The sequence below is a fragment of the Daucus carota genome, chromosome 4 (genome assembly GCF_001625215.2).
Source record: "Daucus carota subsp. sativus chromosome 4, DH1 v3.0, whole genome shotgun sequence".
NCBI lineage: Eukaryota > Viridiplantae > Streptophyta > Magnoliopsida > Apiales > Apiaceae > Daucus > Daucus carota.
The window spans coordinates 30678399-30701402 of NC_030384.2; the positions used below are offsets into that span (position 1 = coordinate 30678399).

Genomic DNA, 23004 nt, shown 5'->3' on the forward strand with positions numbered 1-23004 from the left:
TTCCTCATTCTATTTTCAAGAATAAAATATTCACTTTACTCCTCTTTCTCCCTCTTTCTCTCCTTTCTCTCTCCTACTTACAAGTTGAATATAATATTATAATAATAATAGGGAATAGAAATAGGGAATGTTGTTGGAGTTCCCATTCAATAAAATGTAGTAATCCCTTAAAAGATGAATATTTTATTATATATTTAGGGAACATGTTAAGACTCTGCCGGAGATGCTCTTAGTAACACAAAATACTTCTACTAGGATTTGTTGCCCGCTTCGCATGGTGTCTTTTCGAAAAACTTTCTTTTTTATTTTTCATTAACGCCATTTGCTACAAAATAATAATGTTCTAAAATATAGGCAAAATTTGGGAATAATTCCCGAATAATTGTTGTTTTGTCACCTTCCGTCTCGATTAAGGGAACATTGGTTGAAAAATCAATTAATGTGAAAACTGATTGAAAGAGGGATTTGTTGCCCGCGTTGCATGGTCTACTTTTAGATTTTTTTTTTAAATAAAAAAACCCGTGAATAAAATAAAATATACAAATTTATGGTGGTTCTATTATTTAACTTTATTTATGTTATATTTGAGCTTCAATTATATATGTTAAGTAAAAAACCAAAGCATGGCTTTTTATATGCGCTTTTCTAATGCTATTGTTTATTAAAGTAAACGGTTGTGCACGGGTGATTTAAAAACACTCATTAAAATTTTACATTTTTCAATATCTTTACTCTCTCTTCACTCAGTTGTCTTAAGCTTTTCTGATTTGAAAACAATATTCATTTCCTCCATTTTCAGCAGAAGGTTAGTATTTTGATAACAAATTGAATATAATTGCGAAGATAATACTTCTTAAGTAGAAATTGATTTAATATAACTATATTTTTCTCAATATAAGGATTTCTTGGCATGGCCTAGCGGGTATATCTTTATCACTTATTAATCTAAAAAAATAACATTAGAAAATTCATGAAATATTTATATTATTAAAATTCATTAAATATTGTCTTTAAAATAATAATATATTATACTTTTCAAATATAAAAAACTACTCAATATGAATATTTTCTTTTCAATAAAATGATTTCTCATGACCTAACGGCCATACTTCGATCTTAGTAATAATAAATTCAAATATCATTATTATTCTAAAAATAATAATTTGAAATTTAATAAATAATTTATATTATTAAAAAACATGTACTATAAAATATACATTTTATAAAATAAAAAAGTTATGAAATAGAAATATTATCAATTTTATAAACTTATGACATATTAACATTTTATTAATAGGTTGATATTATCATCTAATTATGAATATAATATAATTTTTCAAAATAAAAAACTATTCAATATAAATATTTCTTCTTAAAAGAAAATATTACTCAAAATAATATTCAATATAAATGTATCATTCCAATAAAAGGATGCCTCGATCTTTATTAATAATAAATAAAAATATAATTATTGATCTAAACAAACAACAACCCGAAATTCCTGAATTATTTATATTATTAAAATATTATGATTTTGATAACAAAGCGAATAATATGTTTCAATTGCGAAAATAATACTTTTCAAGTGGAAATTGATGCAATATAACTAAATTTTTTTCAATGTAAGGATTTCTCGGCATGGCCTAGCGGCCATTCCTCGATCTTTATTACTTATTACTCTAAAAAAATAGCATTACAAAATTCTCGAATTATTTATATTAATTAAAATAACTTGTATTATTATATAATTTCTCATAATTCATATTATTTAAATATTTTTACTGGAGATATAAAGATAATTTGTATTATTATATAATTTCTCATAATTCATATTATTTAAATATTTTTACTGGAGATATAAAGATAATTTTTATATCTGGTAAGTTGTAAATACCATCGAAACATATAAATAATGAATATAATAGGTTAAATATTACCATCTAATTATGAATATAATATAATCTTTAAAAATAAGAAAAAAATTCAATTTAATATTTCTTCTTAAAAGAATATATTACTCGCATAAAAATATTTAATATAAAAATATTATTTCTAATAAAAGGATGTCTCGGCATGGCCTAGCGGCCAAACCTCGATCTTTATTAATAATAAAAAAAAATATAATTATTGATCTAAAAATAACAACCCGAAATTCTTGAATTATTTATACTATTAAAATATTAGTATTTTGATAAAAAGAAATTGAATATTATGTTTCAATTGCGAAGATAATACTTATTACTCTAAAAAGATAACATTTTAAAATTCTCAAAATTATTTATATTTTTAAAATAACTAATATTATTATTTAATTTTTCATGATTAATATTATTTAAATATTTTTACTGAAGATAATTTTTATATTCGGTAAGTGGTAAACAACATCCAAACGTATAAACGAAAAATTGCTTTTCATTTATAATTAACTTCTCATATATGTGCAAGCACTTCTCTTCATATAATCTAAACCGCCATGTTATATCTATTTATAATACCTAAACAGTATTAATTATATAATTACATGACATATTAGTATTTAGTTAAAAAATTAAAAATTATCCTTAAACTAATAATATATTTTACTTTTCAAATATAAGAATATATTCAATATGAATATCTTCTTTTCAATAAAATGATTTCTCATTACCTGACAGTCATAACTCGATTTTTAATAATAATAAATTCAATATTATTATTATTCTAAAAATAATACTTTAAACTTTAATAAATAATTTATATTATTAAAAACATGTATTATATAGTATAGATTTTATAAAATAAAAATGTTATGAAATACAAATATTATCAATTTTATAAACTTATGACATATTAACACTTTATAGGTTGAATATTATCATCTAATTATAAATATAATATAATTTTTAAAATAAAAAATTATTCAATATAAATATTTCTTCTTAAAAGAAAATATTACTCATAATAATATTCAATATAAATGTATTATTCCAATAAAAGAATGTCTCGGCATGGCCTCTATTTAATAATAAATAAAAATATAATTATTGATCTAAAAAATAACAACCCGAAATTCTTGAATTATTTATATTATTAAAATATTATGACTTTGATAACAAATTGAATATTATCTTTCAATTGCGAAAATAATACTTTTCAAGTAGAAATTGATGCAATATAACTACATTTTTTTTAATGTAAGGATCTCTCGGCATGGCCTAGCGGCCATACCTCGATCTTTATTACTTATTACTCTAAAAAAACAGCATTACAAAATTCTCGAATTATTTATATTATTAAAACAACTTGTATTATTAAATAATTTCTCATAATTCATATTATTTAAATATTTTAACTGGAGATATAAAGATAATTTTTATACCCGGTAAGTTTTAAATACCATCCAAACATATAAATAATGAATATAATAGGGTGAATATTATCATCTAATTATGAATATAATATAATTTTAAGAATAAGAGAAACAATTCAATATAATATTTCTTCTTAAAAGAATATATTACTCGCATAATAATATTTAATATAAAAGTATTATTTCTAGTAAAAGGATGTCTCGGCATGGCCTAGCGGCCATACCTCGATCTTTATTAATAATAAAAAATATAATTATTGATCTAAAAATAACAACCCAAAATTTTTGAATTATTTATACTATCAAAATATTAGTATTTTGATAACAAATTGAATATTATGTTTCAATTGTGAAGATAATACTTTTCAAGCAGAAATTGATGCAATATAACTATATCTTTTCAATGTAAGGATTTCTCGGCATGGTCGGCATGGCCAGCTGCCATACCTCGATCTTTATTATTTATTATTTTAAAAAGATAACAAATTAGCTGCCAACATTTTAAAAATCAACACACTATAATATATATTTTTCTCGGCATGGCCTAGCGGCCATGATTTTTCTATATAAAAATTTTAAGATACTATTATTTTTATTATTATTTTTGTTATGGTAAATTCATAAATCTATATATTTTGAATTTTAAATACTATTATTAATTTACATTACTTTTTTGCAAATACTATATGTGTACATACTAATAGTTAAAATTTGAATTTTGTGTCAAAATAAATTTTATCACATTTATGTGAAAGATATGAAAAAAGAATTCATTTTGTCATTTCTAAATTCAGAGTGATTTTTAATTAAGTCATCTTATTTAGGAAAATTTTAACATTTCTTTATTAGAAATATTAACTTGAAAAGTATCCAGCCGTTTTTTAAATTGACCTCACATATCATATACAAAAGCAGAATTCAAATTGAAAAACCATCCATTCTGGTAAAAATTATCAGCACAAAAACTTAGCACATTGAAATCATCTACTGCAAGACTTACTCACTTACTCTCATACTGGCATCATTTTTGCCAAACTGCAAATAATATAAATCTGTCAACAATATGCAACCAAATACTGTACATATAAGTTCATAATAAAAGGGATCATCTACTGCAAGCTCACATAATCATGCAGTTATTTATCATAAGACTCAAATTTTCAGCTTCCGGAGACATGAGGCTGGCAAAAACCTGCACGCAGATAAATCTTGTTCTAGGACTTGAGAAGAGTCAACAGGCCGAAATATAGATATATGGTTCACATCAGCGCAATGTGGACTCTCTATCTCGAAAACATCACTCTTGTGGCTGAATTTGCAGACTCTTGCTTTATTGTTATCACATTTGCACTGGTCACATTCTGAGAAAATGGAGTTGATGATGATATTTTTGCTGGTTTCGGATACTCAAGCCTCTTCTTAGATACTTTTTTGATTCAGGCTGGTGGATACAAAAGATTAAACTTCTTACTAAAACCAACAACTGAACTTGATTGTGAAACTATTATCATTTTACACAACTGAACTGTCGGAACATTTGTAATTCTATATAAATATATCATACTTGCATATATTGAAATTATGTTACTCAACTATTCAAAAAAATTAACCTGATCAACTGTAGTCGCCTTTTCTTTTTGGGCTTTTGAAAGCCAGGATCATAGTCCTCATTTCCACTCTATGCTTTTTCATGAGAGGTATTAATCCCTCAAGTCCAGCATCTTTAGGTGAGGAATTCTGTAAATTAACCATATTCGTAGAGTCAGAAACAGAGTCCCCTGTGCCAAGTATCACTGCATCTTATTAACAAAAAATACAGCTAATGAAAGCATCAAGCATGCAACTAAGCTATAGTCATAACTTAACCCTTAGTATGGAATTAACTTAAGGATCATGATGTAATCTTGTTGCTATGTATGTATATAGCCTATCAACATGTAGAAAACTGCAAATCCAATATAATAAAGTAAATTCGGGAGGGTTTTGTTATGCAAAAACTAATAATAAACACAGTGCCCATAAAATATTAGTGCAGAGCTCATTTCACACAAACAACAATAAGATATATGCAGAAAGTGACCTTGAAAAGAAGGCAAAGACTTGGAACTCCAAAAGGAATCAAGAAACTGAGAAGCAGAAGAATGTGAAACTTCAGTTGGAAGAAAGATATCATCATCACCATCATAAACTTTATTAATCTTCCTGGCTTCTGAAATATAACAAAGTAAATGTTAATGGACTATGTGCAGCAAAACCATTTATCCGTTGGCAACTCCTGCATAAAGCCAAAAGTGCTGCAAACCTGATCACAAATGATCACTATTCCCTCACCAAATCCACCGCTGCTAAAATCATGGCCTCTGCAAGAAATAATAAATTAGCATATAAAGCAAGCCAGATACATTACTTAATAATAAAGAATGCACATAGTCAAATGAATATCTGTCCATTTTGAACGTGTGCTTTGAGTGGGAAAAGGAGGGAAGTGAATATTTTACTCTTTAAATGCAGGATAACATTTGTGAGTTGTTTTGTCAGCATAGTTAACATTCTTATATAAATTTCCATAGACAATCTCTTTCACAGCTCACTTCATCTTTAATTGGAAAACAGGGTTATGCAAACTCATTCATACATTGATACAGACGTATCTCCGTGATATTCACCTCTAGCTAGCGAAAGAGATATCGACTGACGCTGCAAAACTAAGGATCACTTGATCTGATGTTATCCCTTTTGCACATAACATGAATAGGTTTCTTGGCAGAATAGATGTTCAGACTCAGGTTTACTTCAACTTATCATTTATTCCTGTTCGAGATGCGGCCTGCACACATCACAGCTTTTATTAGTGGATTTCTTTCCAGTATTTGGCTTAAGTCGCAACAATTTTTCAGTGATAATAAATATAAAAATTAATTTGTATTTATCTAATGAGGAAAACACGAAAACAAACCCAAAATTGGAGCACAACAAATACAAAATCCATGGCTTGAATAAAAATTGCAGTGATTAAATTCCATGCCCAAAAACAAACAAAAAACAAACCTGAAACTGAAGCATAACAACAATGACAAAACCATGGCTTGATTAAACATCACATTGATTAAATTCCATGCCCAAAAACAAACCAAAAATTAAAGCAGAACAACAAAACCAAAATACATGCCCAAGATAAACAGAGCACTGATTAAATTGCAAATCCACAATCCATGGCCAAAACTAACACAAAATATTTAATAGAAAAAGTAATGCACTGATTATCGGGAATGAAAATAACACCCACCTTCAAGGAGAGGATAAACTGTCTCTTCCATGGGATAGCGTCCATGGCGCCAGTCAGTGGTGATGTTGGACCGCCGCATTAATGACCTGCCCAGAAGCCAGAAACTTTGTATCTTTATATTCGAAAGGAAATGTTCCATCTTACTCTGTCTTTAATTAACAGCTTCAAAAAAGAGCCTTTATTGCAGCATACCAAATCAGATTTATATTTGTGGGTGAATCTAAACTTGTACTCAAGTTTAGATCGGTACATATACATTATTATGGCTATTAGAAGGCCTTCCAACTATAAGAGCAACACCATACCTAATTTTAATTCATTAAATCTTCAAAAGAAACAAAATTATGCAAATACCATCTTAGAGGATGGATACCATATTTACGAATGTATACATGCAAGTATTCATATAATCAATTCTACAAAATTGTTCCTGGTGATAAGATCAATACATTCCATCTCAATATCCTTCAGTATTCGCCATGATTAGATATGTCAAAAATTTAAACTCAGAAAGAGCATCAATATATACAATAAATCAATATAAACATACACACCCAAAATAACAAAGAAAATCATCAAAACAGAAGATGCAATAAAAAAGACACTATAGATTATCACATATTTCTTGGTATAAAACATAATGATATTAACTAATCAATCATTAAACATACCAAATTCAGTGACGCATTCTATCGAACAGCTTGTGGCTTATTTATAATATAAATAAACAAAAATCATATATAGAAAGATCAATAAATCAGGAACTAACCAAAAGTTTAGAGAGGTGATGATTGAGCTGCCTAGGTTGGTTCTCCTTTCCGATTGAACCAAGAGGAGCACGCACTGCATTTCAATACAAAGACAAAGAAAATAAAAAAGGAGATCATAACAGCGTGACAATTCCTGTAATCATCTGAAATGAAGATTTATAAGCGACAATGGTGAATATAAAATTGTAGGGATGAGGATTGAACCTGCTTTGAAGATGTCTGCGCTTTAAAATATCGTCTTCTTTCAATTTCAAATTTGAATAGAGGATGATTTGAGCAGAGGTTTATATTCAAATGAAGTGTTTAAACCAAATAATGAAAAGCAAATAACCGGGGGAGCAATGAAATGAACCGGCAGATAAAGCCGACGCCGTACGAAAAGAGACCTTGATTTCCGACACGTGTTGTACTTCCCACACATTCAAAAACCCTGTGTGTACATGTGTGTATATATGCCAGCTGTACTTCTAATTTTCAACCCACGCTTCAGTTTGGACCGTATTTTTTTTAAGAAAGCAGTGGCATTATTGTGGATACGGTTGTTAGAGTGAGGACATTCCAGTAATTTTACACTGAATTTGGCAACAGGCTTTATATACTTGGTGGATGAAAAGAGTCATAACCGTTTACGAGTTTCCTTTATTTTTTATTATCTCAAAAGCACCGTAGCAACTTAGAGCATCTCCAGCAATATCTTAGTGTCTTCCTTATAAATATTGGGGCCGTTTGGATGAGCTTAAAATTAGTGCTTATTGCTTAAAATAAATAAGTGGAGTAGAAGTTGGAAGCAAGATAAGACTTATAAGTGATTAAAGTGTTTGAGAAATAAGTAGAAGTCCTGAAACAAAAGTTAGCATTCCTAGCTTTTTATAAATGCCTCTTGACTTTTTACACAAACGGTACGAATAAGTGCTTCTAACTTATAAGCCGAGAAGTCCGGCTTAAAATGGGTAGCCAAACACCCACATTATAAAATATTGAATTCTAGTGATTTAGGACAAGATTTTGTATTTCAACTCCAACAATGATCCTTATAATTCATTCCTTAGTATTATTATAATAAATTTAGAAAGAGATTGATAAAAGATGGAAGGAAGAGAGAGAACATAAGTTACAATAAGAGAGAGAAATGATTTTTTTTATTAAAGAAATCAAATAAGACACGGCTGGTGGTGCCTCATTAATAAAGCATGGAAGGAGGATCCTAGTGATTTAAGAGCAAATTCAAGAGTGTCCTAGTTCAAGCCTCAAATATAATATAAAATATCATGTCCCAGTAATTTAGGACATACTTTACTAACTTGAACTCCAACAATGTGCCTTATTTTTACCATATGTCTAATATTTTATTATTAAAGACTATCTTTCATTATTAAAGCACAATATAAAAGTAGATAGAAAGAGAGTGTTGATGAGAATTTATAATAAAATATAGAATAGGGCAAGGAGAGATGTGCCCCAAAAATAGGGCTTGATGAGGTTGTCCTAGTGATATAGGGCATCACTAGGACATTGTTGGATCAAGTTTTTTCATCAATTGCCCTAAATTATAACTTAGGACATGATATAGAGCATCTCTTGGAGGCACTTCTAAAACACTGCTGGAGCACTAATTTATGTCACATCCCTTATAATTGGACTTAAAATATGAATTAGGGAAACTACCGGAGTTGCTCTTACACATGATACCTTACAATGTTTGGCTACATACCTTTCAACTATTGGCTCTTTGCACGAAGAGTGCTACAAAGACCTTCAAATAGTGATATCCCGTAAATGATTTCTCTTTTACATATTTTTTTTGAGAAAATTTTTATCACAAAATATCTGTCTCGTTTCTTTTTTCAAAATAATTTTTTGAATATTTTTCAAAATACTTTCTAAATACATGTTTTCATATTTGGCTATTACATATATATATATATATATATATATATATATATCTTAATTTAATGTATTTTATTAGAGATAGACAAGAAATAAAATCCTCAACTAATTTTATTTGTAATTTTTTCAAAACAAACATATCACACGAACGGATGGAGTGAGATATCTTTCTCACATCTATGTGCCTATATATACGCCCCCTCCGTGCCTCTACAGACTACACAATACACCCCCAGCAATAAAAAACCCTGTAGCTCCCGTACACTCTCCTACGACCGCTCCATTTACCTTAAAGAAAGAAGTCATAAAAAGTTTGAAAATGGAGACAACGCCAGAGAAAAAAGGTCAAGGAAAAGGAGCAGTGGCCATCGGGATCGATCTCGGGACCACTTACTCTTGCGTGGCGGTTTGGCAAAACGACGGCGTTGAGGTCATCGCCAACGATCAGGGCAACCGAACAACGCCGTCGTACGTGGCTTTCACCGACTCCGAGCGGTTCATTGGCGATGCTGCGTACAATCAAGTTGCTTTGAATCCTGTTAACTCCGTGTTTGGTAACTATTTATTGCACTTTTCCCCATGCACATACGTGTTGATACATGAATTTTACTGTGGTAGTTTCTTTTTTTTTCTTTCTTTCTTTTTCTGATGGTGATTTGGGTTTTTTCGGGGTTTTATGATTTTTGGGTTTTTTCTTTATTTTATTGATGATTTGTGATTGTTATGAATTGGGGTTTTATTCAAATGTGGAATCTTTCGGCGGATGTTGTGCAATAGATGATCCCTTTTATGTAATTTTATTTTTTGGCCTTTTTTAATTTTTTATTGATGATTGGTGATTATTATGAATTAGGGTTTTCTTGAAACGTGGAATCTTTGGGCGGATTGCGTGTTTTGTGAGGATTTTTGATGACCCTTTATGGAATCTAATAAATAGGTTTATAATGTCTATATGTGTCTATGTGATTTGTATGAAATGTGCTACTGCTCCCTCCGTGCCGAATCATGGATTTATGGGATTTATATGCTACATATATAAAAGAATGTGTAAAAATTTAAAAAGGTCGTTTTTTTATTAGATTGATACATATGTTATAATATTGGAATATTGGAATATGAGTGTTGTCTGTGTTTACATGAGAATTTGTTTTGTTTGTGTTTGAGTGGATTGTTATTGCCCCCAAGCACGGATATTTGATATATAATTAAGTGGGAGGGTTGCAAACTTGTGTTAATTACGTCAATAACTGATGACGTGTTTAAGTATGTCTATTTTGTATAGGGTGTAGCATCATTCTAATTTTTTTTTCTTGTTAAATTGTGCTTTTATGCTTTTGAATGTTCATCTTTACCATCTCTATATTCATGCAACAATGATTTGATCTTATCTTGTGGCAGATGCAAAACGATTGATTGGTAGGAGGTTCAGTGATGTTTCGGTACAGAATGACATGAAATTGTGGCCATTTAAAGTTATATCTGGTCCTGGTGAGAAGCCAATGATTGTGGTCAACTTCAAAGGTGTGGAGAAACAGTTTTCTGCTGAAGAGATCTCATCTATGGTCCTTTTGAAGATGAAGATTACTGCAGAGGCATACATCGGATCATTGGTTAAAAATGCTGTTGTTACTGTCCCTGCATATTTTACTGACTCTCAGCGCCAGGCGACGAAGGATGCTGGAACAATTGCTGGTCTTAATGTAATTCGTATAATCAACGAGCCTACTGCTGCTGCCATTGCTTATGGTCTTAACAAGGACTATGCCAGTGGAAGTTTTGTTGGGGAGAAAAATGTGCTTATATTCGATCTTGGTGGGGGTACTTTTGATGTTTCCATTCTGACGATTGAGGCGGGTATATTTGAAGTGAAAGCCACGGCAGGAAATACTCACCTTGGCGGGGAGGATTTTGACAATCGTATGCTCAACTACTTTGTGGAGGAGTTTAATAGGAAGTACAAAAAGGATATAAGTGGAAACTCTAGGTCTCTTCGAAGATTGAGGACTGCTCTCGAAAGGGCAAAGCGGACACTCTCTTCATATACCCAGGCATCAGTTGAGGTTGAATCTTTATACGAGGGTGTTGATTTTAGCTCGAAAATTAGCAGGGCAAAATTCGAGGAACTTAACTTGGATCTTTTCTTGCAATGTATGGAGCCTGTGGAACTTTGTCTAAAAGATGCCAAGATGAGCAAAAGCAGCATTCATGATGTTGTCATTGTTGGTGGCTCGACTAGAATTCCAAAGGTTCAGCAGCTTTTACGAGATTTCTTCAACGGAAAAGAGCTCTGTAAAAGCATTAATCCTGATGAAGCTGTTGCATATGGTGCAGCAGTGCAGGCTGCTATCTTAAGTGGGAATGATAGTGAAAAGATTCAAAACATTGTGCTCATGGATGTGAATCCTTTGTCCCTTGGAATTGAATGTGCTGGCCAAGTAGCAAGTGTTGTTGTTCCACGCAACACAACTATTCCCACAACTAAGAGAAGTAGGTTCACTACAAGTGCTGATTATCAGAAATCTGCTTGGTTCAAAGTCATTGAGGGCGAGAGAGTGAAATCCACTGATAACAGGTTACTGGGTGAATTTGTTCTCTCCGGCATCCCTCCTGCCCTAAGAGGTGTCGCCAAATTGTCAGCCACCTTTGACATTGATGCAAATGGGGTGCTGACTGTTACAGGGGAGGATAATGCCACTGGGGTCAGAAACAATGTAAGGATAACTAACAGCATGGGAAGACTCTCGAAGGCAGAGATAGAAAGAATGATTAGTGATGCTGAGAAGTATAAATTTGAGGATGAGTTGCAAGCTAAAAGGATTCAGGCCATGAATACCTTGGAAAATTACTTGAAAACCAAAAGGGATTTCATTCATAGCATCCAGGTTGCCATTCCAGTTGCTGCCAGGACTAGTCTGGAAGATGCTATTGGGAATACATTTCGCTGGCTGGATGGCAACCGGCAAGCAGAGGTGTATGAGTTTGAGCATAAGCTACAGGAGATCGAGCACAGATGGAATCAGGTATTTGGCGGATCAGGAGGTGGTGAATATTCTGGTGGCTTGCCCAAGCGCCAATGCACGCGACCCTAGCACCTTAACCGATGTGAAACAGTAATTAGTTTTTTCTTGTTTATTGTAGCTTTCCTCTAGTAGAGTTGACTTCGGTACCTAAGTATTACAAGCCTGAAATCTTTGTCTTTTAAGTTGGCATGTCGCTCCTACCTCATGTACTTTGTTATTCTTAATATTCCAAGGAATTCTATGAACTTAATGAAGTTTATTCGGGTCATTTGATGGTGCTAGCTATAGTTTTGTTTGGTCTTGTGATGTTGTTAGCTATAGTATTGTTCAGTCTTAGTCCTTCCAATCTAGAAAACTTTATCAACTACAGACAGAGAATGGAGTTATCACCATGGTCTTACAATTGTTTAGTTTGTCCTCGAGTAACTGTAGTCAACATGTTCTTTTTGAAATGGCTATTAGTTTATATTTTCAGCTATCTGATTTCTTCCCTTCCAGTGAAAGTTTACTGAATATATAACTAAAGCAGATGCATAAAACAATTTTCAGCAGAAGTTTTCGTCCAAATATTTTGATTAAACCTTAGCTACTGGGGGACATTACGATTAAGTTTTAATCACTGGTCACTGTATTGCAGGCGTGCCTAAGCTAAACTAATTATGCAAAACGCGATAATTCTTCTATTTTATTTTCTCTGGTATCTTTTTCCATGTAGTAATCTGTTTATATATAGGATGGCGTAGAGAGGAGATGTCTTATAGTATATTATATGGTGGTACTATGTTCTGTTTCATTGTTCCCTAGGTAAACTATCTAGGGGGACAGAGGGAGTAATAAATATGAGAGATTATAACAGAGTGAAAGATTTAATCCATAAAGGAGATGAAAGTTGCAGAGCGGAAAAATAACGACGGTAACTCTAATTTTGGAAGTTGATTCTCAAAACCACAAATTAAGAATATTTTAGGTTGAATTTATTTTTAATGCACTAACAAGTAACATCCTCCTATAAATGGCATAACATTTAACATCGTGTCTTTTATTTTTACTATTACAATGTCAACAAATTGTACACATTTTGGTGAATAACTTACAAAAACCAGCACTTGTTAAAAAACAGAATCCATATGAGTAAAACAATGTTGTAACTTATAAGTTGTAATCACCGTCGCTCAACAACATAGCTTGCTCGAATCTAGAAATGAAGATTTATTTGGAGCTAAACTACGATTCTGGTTTATTGTATCATGAACGTCCTAACTGATCACAAGTTTTTCTTCTTTGCATTCGGATGCGCTGCTTTAGTAGTCACCATGTACCACTGTCTCCTTTCTATTTTCTGCCATCCTCGACAAGATGATTTCCTCGAACAACCACAAGATACGGGCCAAGGCGAGGTGGACATTCGCAGCATCCCAACTCATAAATACACAACAAGTAACAAGAGTCCGAAAGAAGAGTGCCCCGTGTGCTTGAGTGAGTTTGAAGACGGTGAAGATCTGCGAACTCTGCCAAAATGCCTGCACACATTTCATGTAGTTTGTATAGACTTGTGGCTCTATTCGCATCCAAACTGCCCGACGTGTCGGACACGGACTGATACAGTGGATTCCGGTTCAAATAGAGGAGCTATGATGAATTCAGTTTCTTCTAGGAACTCGCAAGATTTGGAGGCACAGTACGCAACTGTATGATGTAGCGTACGCAGAATTAATGTTTTTTGTTTTATTTATTTAGACCTCTGAAAATTGCTGCGAAGCGTTCGACATAATGTAGTTATTACCGTAAATAAAAGATGATCAAACTTTTGTTAATGTTGTGTTTGGTTGGCCGGGTGCATGAAAATGGAAAAAATGAAATGAATTTTGAACTATAATATGGGAAAATGTTTATAAATTCCAACCCTTACACCCTATGCCAAATATCATACTTCCAATTTTTTACTGTACTTATTTTCTTCTCAAATGTCATCATAACAATTTTACACTCACTCGATTATTTTTTAAAACCTCCTCTTACCTCTATTATTTTTATTTATTAATTTTAGTTATTCCATTCCATCTCATTTTTTACAAACAAACACAACATTAATTACCTCACGTGTTTAGCAGGATATCTACGCAGACTGTGGTGGGCTCAGCCCTGATCATTTCGTTAGCATACATTAGAAAAACGTCATTTTCATAAGAGTTGGTGTTTGTTGTGTGTCTTTTAGCACACATTAGAAAAACCGTCGTATTAATATGATAGTTAAACACATTTTTAAATAACTCAATGCTACACTAAATTAAATATCATTAATCATTGCAGAGATATTTGGACTAGAGAAGTACTCTCTCCGTCCCACCAGGTAGTTTACGTTCACTGTTTGCACGCATTTTGAGGCTCTTATACAAAGCTCGTGACGAGCAACATGTCATTTATAATGTGTCATCTGTGACGACTATAAAGTGTAATTTTGTGTTTGGATGAATTTATTGAGCAGAATGTTAAACTTGACGAGCTCAGCATAGTTTGGAATCGGGGTTTAGATTCTGTACATACGTCATTGTAACAAAACTTACAGTAACATAGTTTACTACAAAAAATTGGGTAGTTTCAACAACTCTGATGTATAATTAAAATTTGCGATGAGAAACGACATCATATTATGTGGGTGTTTGGCAAACTTAACTTATTATTTATGTAGTGTTTGGCAATTTAAGAGAAGTACTTAAAATGAGGCTTAAAGCCCTAAAAAAAAGCTAAGAAATCTAGCTTTTTTTGGGTTTGGAGCTTATTATAACAAAATAAGTCATGAGTATCCAAACATTTTTAATAACTTATAAATTCAAACCAACTTTTCACTTATAATCTATTTCTTTATTTTAAGCAAGAAGTCATTTTTTTTAAGCTTAGCCAAACAGCCCCTATGTTATTGACTGATAATTGTTGCTAGTTAACTTTTTATTTTAAGGTGTCCCTATAATTGAACTATATTATAAAATTCTTCTGGTGCCTAATTAAAAATGTAAGTGGGGACGTTTCCAGAATATTCCTTGTCCTCTTCTCCTATGATTTTTTATTTTTGTATTTTTATTTGTATAGAGTTGGTGTGAGACAACCCTTATTTTCTTTTGGTCACCACATTTAGACACTCTTTCTCTCTGGCCGGCTTTAAGAATTCGAGGCCTATTAGTTAATTATATTTTCTTTCTCTCTTTAATTATTTATAACTTATCTTTGTTTTATACGAAAGTGTTTCATCTAATAATACAGAAGATATGTTTTTTAGTAAAATCTTTTGTCTACAATATTAAAAGTTGACCTTTGATTTGCCTATGTATGTACAGCACTTTAAATGTTTAGAGACAATTCATTAGAAGATGACGTTGGTTGAAAATATTCCTATTCTTTATTTTTGCTAATTATTTTTAAGCCGGTCTTAATTATAATGATTATTATTAAGGACGTGACCTTTACGGTCGAAGGTCGAAATTAATTATTTCGATCAAATTTGGTCAAAAATATTCCCTGACGAATTTAGTTGGTCGAAAATAGAAATAAATTCAGCTTTTTTTTGCTACTCCAAAATTTTGTAGGCAAAATAAAAGGGGAAAGTCCGCGCCCGAAAAATTTCAACTAATATCGACTTTTCTTGTAGTGATAGAAGACTCTATTTAGAGTCTAGTCAATAACAACTATATTTACACATAATATAGCAATCTCATTATTAATCAAACATGTAATTAATAAATTAAAAACATAAAATATCATCATTTATCTCTAAAAAATTATTGAATAACACTCAAACCGATTCTAAAATAATATCATATTTATCTAAATTGGTTCTTTAATAAAACAAAATCTAAAAATCAAATTTTTTAACTCGGATATTATAACTAATATTTCAAATTAGAAATTAGATTCTAAGCATACTAAAAACCCTTAGGTACATTGTCAATTTTATTATACCCACTTCATAATTGCTAACTGCATTTGACTGCATGACTTTCATAATTATTTATTTTTAATTTCCGGGGTGCCCACTTATTGACGGGGCGGGGCTGCTGATGTGGCGTTGCCACGTCATCACTTTACAGACGTGACAGAGACGTCATGCTGCCATGGGGCTGATGTGACAATCCGGGTGGCTTCCAATGCTGACGTGGCAGCTAACTTAACGATCTAGATAGGCGCCCAATGCTGATGTAACAGCTGATGTGGCGGTCTGGGTGGGATCCCAATACTGATGTGACATTTGACGTGGCGTCTGGATGGGTCCCATTGCTAATGTGGCATTTGGGTAAAAATTGTAGGTTTTGAAAAATTGATGTGCCAGCAAAGGGATGCATATTATAAATTTTAAAAATTATTAAGAGATCTCTGATCATTTTAAAACTAGTTTTTAGTTTTTAGACTAATATTGGTTTTTATTTGATTATCTTCATTTAATGATTAAATACAAACGAACCCTTAAATAAAAATTAAAAATCAGTACGATTTAATGATATTCACTTTAAAAATATAGTGATTGTGTTGAGAAAATCGGAGAGAAAACTTCCAAACATTAGTAACAAAAGGCTCCAAATTTTTTTGGAATCACACTTCACTATATTTTTTCCCGCTATCAACGATCAATATAAATATTATATGTACTATATTTTGATGTAATTTAGAAATCACTAATTTAAATTTTTTAAATTTATTTAGACCCAAACATAAATTGTAAGAAAAATCGTATTTTTGAGAAAATTACACATGTATATATCACGCACACATTTTTGTGATTACATCACTGGCGGCTAAGAAAGAGCCTGCCCTGGTCTATATAAGAAGAGTAATTTGGTAGTCAGCTTTTGTACAATATCCAATATCAATACAAACCCCTCTCAGAAACATATATTATAAGGATGAGCCGAAACACATTATTTCGGGCTGCTTCAACCGGTGATACTCATGCCAGAGAAGAATTAGAGAAGTTCACAGGAATTGTAGATGAGGAAAATCACTGGACTATCCTTCACAAGGAATCCTGGGAAGGCGATGCAAGTCATGTTAAATTCCTAGTAAAGGAGTTTGCAAACAAAAATTTATTAGTCAAGGTGGATACATCAGGACAAACTGCACTTCACTTAGCAGCACAACGTGGACACGTCGAGGTCGTTGAGGCCCTTATCGAAGCAGCCCGGAGCTTGCCTTATAAACCGGTTAGTGCTTTCTCAGCTTTGGTGAGGCATGCTAACGATTGGAGGAGCAGTAGTGCTGGAATTTCCTCAGCTAATAATGAAGATTTACAATGTAAACCGGTGAGTGCCGAGTTCTTAGCATTTGTGAGGCATGCTAATAATTGGAAGAACACTGCCTTACACCGAGCCGTGCAATTTGGTCATCTGGGAATTGTTATTCGGTTAGTCCAGGCAGACCCAAGTGATAGACATATTCAAAACTCTATTGGCCAAACTCCACTCTTTCTTGCGGCTAAATTGGGGAAACATGATATGGTCAAGACCATATGTTCATTTTGTAAAGCTCATCTCTAGACGGTCCGGACGATACGACTGCTTTGCATGCCTCTATTATGAGTCTTCCTAGAGGTTTGCACTGGTCACCACTTTCAACCATACTCAGCTTTCTCATAACATACTTATGCTTCCTCCATCTCAAAATATAAGTCTTTTTGGAAAAAAAAAATTGTCCCAAAATACATGTCCCTCTCTTCTTTCAACACAAATTTATCTCCATATTAATTGTGACTTTTTTAAACTCAACATTATTCTCATGTTTCAATACACTAAATCTCTATATTTATTGCGAATTTTTTGAAACTCAACACTATTCTTACTTATCAATGAACTAATTAATGATACATGCATGAGTTAAAATTATATGCAACCAACATTTTTCTCAATATGCGTGTTCTTTTGAGAAAGGACTTATAAATTAAGACAGGGGAGTATATATTTAACACCAGTTCAAACTTTCAACCAAAGTTCAAATTAAAAATTTTTTTACCAACAAAAAGATTTGATTAACTTGATAACTCATCGTTCGACTTTTTACGCATTTTTAAGAGTTTTGACCGTATACATATAAATATTGTTTTTAAAAAATTTTTGTGAATAAAAATATGACACTAATATTTTTATTCACAAAAAAAAAATTTTAAAAAATATTTATAAGTGTACGGTCAAAACCCCTAAAAGTACGTGAAAAAAAGTCAAGCAACTATTATATGCTGACAGAAGTATATAAAAAGTAAAAATTTGATAATCTTCGCTATCGAACGTAAATTCATCTATATTTAATCTATTATGTTGTGTTTGGTTGGGGTGAACGGAAATGGAGGGAATGAAATAAGATTAGAACTATAATTTAGTTGAATGTTTAAATATTTCATTCCTTCCACCATTTCATTCATATCACCCTGAACTAGAACTCAAACCCTTCATTTTATGAAGGATTGCTCCATTCTTTATCATACATATCTTATGCCCAAATCTTATCATACAAAATTTGTAGTCACTCATTTTTTTCAATGTCCTCCCTCCTACACTCTATTATTTTCTTTATTTTTACTCATTTCCATTCAATTTCATTCCATCCACCCCAACCAAACACAACATCAGTGATGCAATCAAAGGTTTTGTAAATATGATATCAACTATGTTTTTTTATTGATGTATATAATTTATTCTGTTAGATGTATGAGATAATAAATTTTAGTTATTTGTAACAATTGCATTATATATATATAATTTGAACAAATGTTATAACCCCTGTACCTTTGCACTTGACTTGCAGCATGGAAACAGAATTTGCTTGAAGCAAATAGCATAGCTAAAGATGCGTTAAGAAAACTCATTTACGCAGCCAAACGTTCAACTAGTAATTCAGAGGATGCGTCTGATGATAATGATAGTTTTGAAGCAATACTTGATAAAACATACGACGAAATGACCATCTTAGAACTTGCGGTAAGTCAAAATTATACGGAAGTGGCTGAGCTGATATTAGCTGAACATCCAGCTTATAAACGTGAACTTGGAGTCAGTTCAAGTAATCTCTCAGATTTAATCGGCAAAGCCGCTCATAATGGGTTCAGGGACATGGTGATACTACTATCTGAGACGTACGAGATTCTAAACGCCACCGACAAAGGTCAGACTGAAATCACAAATGTTGGTCTGCATGCTTTTCTTGTTGCTATCAGAGTCCGGAGTCGAGGTATGAAAATTTTAAGAAAAATTTTAAATTTGTTCTTAAAATTCAAAGAATGCTGGGAATTTGTTAAACCAACTAAGAGTCACTTAATTATAAGATGGTAGTTCAATTAAGAGCCTGCTTTTTTCCACCAAAAGCTGGGGCTTAAAGCGTTGTTTCTGACTTTAAGCTGAAAAATGTTTGTTTGTGTAATAAGTCAGAATTCAGCTTAAAGTCGGGAATAAGCCAGAAGCTGACTTAGAGTCACAAGTTAGTTTGAGGTTTTTTTTCTAGTGACTTAATTTTTTGAACTTTTTTTTGATAAAAATTAACCATAAGTCGTAGATTATCTATAAATGACTTTGCACCCTTAAGTTTAGGCGCTTTTTCGATTTGGTCTTAAACAATTTTTTTTGACAATATGCGTCCTAAAGTTTAAAAAGCGCTCGATTTGCACCCCTTTGACCATATTCCGTCAAATTGACTGTTAAATTACATTTCAGGAAAATCAGAAAATACAATCGCTCTATCATCGAACCCCTCTTCCTGCCTCCTAGATTACAATGTTACCCCTGCCTCGGTTAATTTTAACGGTCAATTTGACGGAATATGGTCAAAGGGGTGCAAATCGAAGTGCTTTTTAAACTTTAGGGTGCATATTGCCAAAAAAAATTATTTGAGACTAAATCGAAAAAACGCCTAAAGTTGAGGGGTACAAAGTGTCAATTACTCTTATAAAATTACCCAAACAGAAATTTTAATCTCCAAACTTATCAAATAAGTTACGTTACATTAAATCATAAGTCGAGTTAAGTCTTAAGTCACAAGCTCAGCCAAACGGGCTGATACACTTCATCCTTGAATATTACTATCTCTCTCTAAATATGTTTTTGAATCTGGGTGAATTTATCACAGATTTTGTAGTACGACTCCTGGAAGAAAACCCATCTGTTGTAACTTACGTCGATAAGGATGGGTGGAAGTGGAAACCACTCCATCATGCTGTGTTTCAAGAGTTTGATTCTATACTTGAAGTGATAATAAAAGCCCACATCAGGATCAGTGACCACATATCGGAAGATGACCGTATTAAAGCATTTCTAATAGCGGTCTTGGATGCCAATACTTCTACACTGATTCAGCTTATAAAATTATTGCGGGGTGATGAGCCGTATCCGGTTGTTAATATCCACGGTGAAACTTTACTGCACTTGGCGGTGGCTAAACATAAGATAGAGATGATACAATGTATGTTGAAACATTGTCCCCTGGAACATGTTGATGCCATGCTGAATCAGCAAGACGCTGATGGCAATACACCCCTCCATTTACTTATCTGGTCCGGTTGTTTTGTTCCGGAAGTCATCAAACACAAGTCATGCCAAAAGGTGGTCCAAAATAGGGGTTCTTGGACTCAGGCAGACATGTTATATTTTAGCGACGATATCATTGTTGATCAGGTACATTTAAAATATGAGTAGTGCCAGGTGTACAAAATTGTGTACACTGTCATTATACAACTTCAATATACACGGTCAAACACAAGTTGTTTCCAAATTATTCAAGTCGATCTAACGATTATATACAGGTACAAATCAAAGAAGCACTTGATGAAATCCAAGAATCTAAACGAAGTTGGATTTGGTTTTGGAGAAAACCAGATATGCCTTACCATGAAGTGACCAAAGAAAGAAGGTCCAAAAAAGATGAGAAATTTAAGGAAGCCAAGAAAGAATTGATTGCACGAAGGCGTGAAAAGATGAAGGAAGAGGTTCAAGGGTATAGGTCCAGGACAAACACACAGATTATTGTAACTGCCCTGATAACTACGGTGACTTTTACCGTTGGTTTTACAATGCCCGGCGGATACCATCAGAGTGGAGAACCCGAACAAGGATTAATTCTTCTTTCAAAGAGGAAAGCTTTTAAAACATTCATGATATCAGATGCCTTAGCTCTGGCACTATCACTAACTTCTCTCTTCATCTACTTCATTTCATCAATGAACGATGATCCTGTTCGAGTGAGATGATTCGATGTTGCATCAACAGTGCTGAACATTATATCCATCGTTGCAATGATGTTGACATTTATAGCTGGTACATATGTCGTATTGGCCCACTCGCATAGCCTTGCAGTTACTGTTGCCGTCATCAGTTTCATGTTCTTTCTGGCCATTATTTTCTTACTGGCTAATATGGCATTAGTTCTTTACAAGGGTAAAAAGCTTAAGGTTTGAGTTAGACCCTTGTTATGTCCAACTCTGTAGTATTTTTCAATTTTCAATTTCGAGCAAATAAATTAGGTAGCTCCGAACCTGAGTCTAAGATAAGACTTGAGTCATGACCATTCAAACCATTTGATCAGCTACAAAAACATTTTGTTATTGAAATGCATTAACCACATAAATTAAGACGGTTGTATTTATATTCTCTTTCAATATCTTCTTTATTTGAGATCAAGTTATTATTTCAGCTAAGTCTCATATATTGTTTACATGATAGATTAATATCTATAAATTAATTATTTACGTAAATGAATTTAAAATTGAAAAATAATATGAATAATCAGGCTCGAACCATGATTCAGATTTCCAAAAAGATATAATTCATATTCGAATAAATATGAACGAATTCAAATCTAACTTCTTCTTTTTTCTGTCAGGGGATTCAAATCTAACTTAATTGTTTAAACGAGCTAGTATCAATACAATATTATAAAATTTTTAAGTCAAAAATAAGTCGGTCAAAAATACCCGTTTTTTCCTGTAGTGCTTGAGATACCCTACCCCTCATTCCTATACCCTTCATTCTCATTGCCGATTCTCATTCCCACTCACAATCCAAACACTCCCGAAATCAGAAAAACGGTCAGCCATGAGTTACTTTCAGTTCTCAATGTCCCCTTGTGAATGCTGTAAGGTGAGTGAACATGTGTCCACTCTCCATGCCCTCAACTCGCAGATACATAAAACAAGAAACAGGACATAATATGCGTGCTTATCATCTCGCATCTTTGGCCTGTTCTAATGTGTCCCTCTCATTTCCTCAGTTTGTTACTGATGAGAAATGAAAGCATTATTTAAAAAGAGAAAATGCGGTCAATACCATTCATATGTCTTCATTCTAAAGGAATCCGACTCAAGAGGCTCGTTCAAGCTCTGATCCTTTCTTTTATAGGAGCCGACTTTGTTGGTTTTTCCCAGCATTCGACAAAAGTCCTTACAAAAACTGGTTTCGGAATTTGAACACAAAGTTGTTTAAGGCATCACATTACACTCCACATTAGTTTTTTCTATAGCGTTGTCTCCTGGATCTGGCATATCTGATTAGTACGTCTTAGATTAATATCGATTATAAATAGTTGGACAAGTGTAAGAGTAGATTATTTGAGTCCAGGGGTGCGATTGAGGATAAAAGGATCAGCTTATTGCAGTTGCATAAACGTGTTATGTGTTAAACTAAAACGTTTACAAGATAATGCATACTCAGAGATTTATTGTACTTGACA

At 32.5% G+C, this 23004-nt stretch overlaps 3 protein-coding genes and 1 long non-coding RNA gene across 6 annotated transcripts; 3 read left to right on the forward strand and 1 right to left on the reverse strand.

The window, feature by feature from the left end:
- Positions 1 to 4203: 4203 nt before the first annotated feature.
- Positions 4204 to 8004, reverse strand: LOC108217815 (uncharacterized). Of its 3 annotated transcripts, none has more exons than XR_001806250.2 (8): positions 7610 to 8004; positions 7405 to 7478; positions 6636 to 6721; positions 5985 to 6176; positions 5652 to 5709; positions 5430 to 5558; positions 4960 to 5086; positions 4204 to 4790 (listed from the first exon to the last, which is right to left on the reverse strand). It is a non-coding gene; the product is annotated as an uncharacterized LOC108217815 (long non-coding RNA). The 3 variants fall into 3 exon arrangements; XR_010290938.1 differs by having other exon boundaries at positions 4960 to 5127; positions 6016 to 6176; positions 7610 to 8003; XR_001806249.2 differs by having other exon boundaries at positions 6016 to 6176; positions 7610 to 8000.
- A 1496-nt stretch (positions 8005 to 9500) lies between these two features.
- LOC108216229 (heat shock 70 kDa protein 18) lies at positions 9501 to 12580 on the forward strand. The gene is made up of 2 exons (XM_017388930.2): positions 9501 to 9846; positions 10691 to 12580. Exons 1-2 carry the CDS (start codon positions 9612 to 9614, stop codon positions 12379 to 12381), a joined length of 1926 nt encoding a protein of 641 aa, XP_017244419.1. The 5' UTR covers positions 9501 to 9611; the 3' UTR covers positions 12382 to 12580.
- A 4589-nt stretch (positions 12581 to 17169) lies between these two features.
- Positions 17170 to 21968, forward strand: LOC108217208 (protein ACCELERATED CELL DEATH 6-like). Its single transcript, XM_064091325.1, has 4 exons — positions 17170 to 17888; positions 19096 to 19518; positions 20410 to 20954; positions 21083 to 21968. Exons 1-4 carry the CDS (start codon positions 17873 to 17875, stop codon positions 21524 to 21526), a joined length of 1428 nt encoding a protein of 475 aa, XP_063947395.1. The 5' UTR covers positions 17170 to 17872; the 3' UTR covers positions 21527 to 21968.
- LOC135152290 (ankyrin repeat-containing protein At5g02620-like) lies at positions 17205 to 17834 on the forward strand. The gene has a single exon (XM_064092164.1). It carries the CDS (start codon positions 17205 to 17207, stop codon positions 17832 to 17834), a length of 630 nt encoding a protein of 209 aa, XP_063948234.1.
- Positions 21969 to 23004: the final 1036 nt, after the last annotated feature.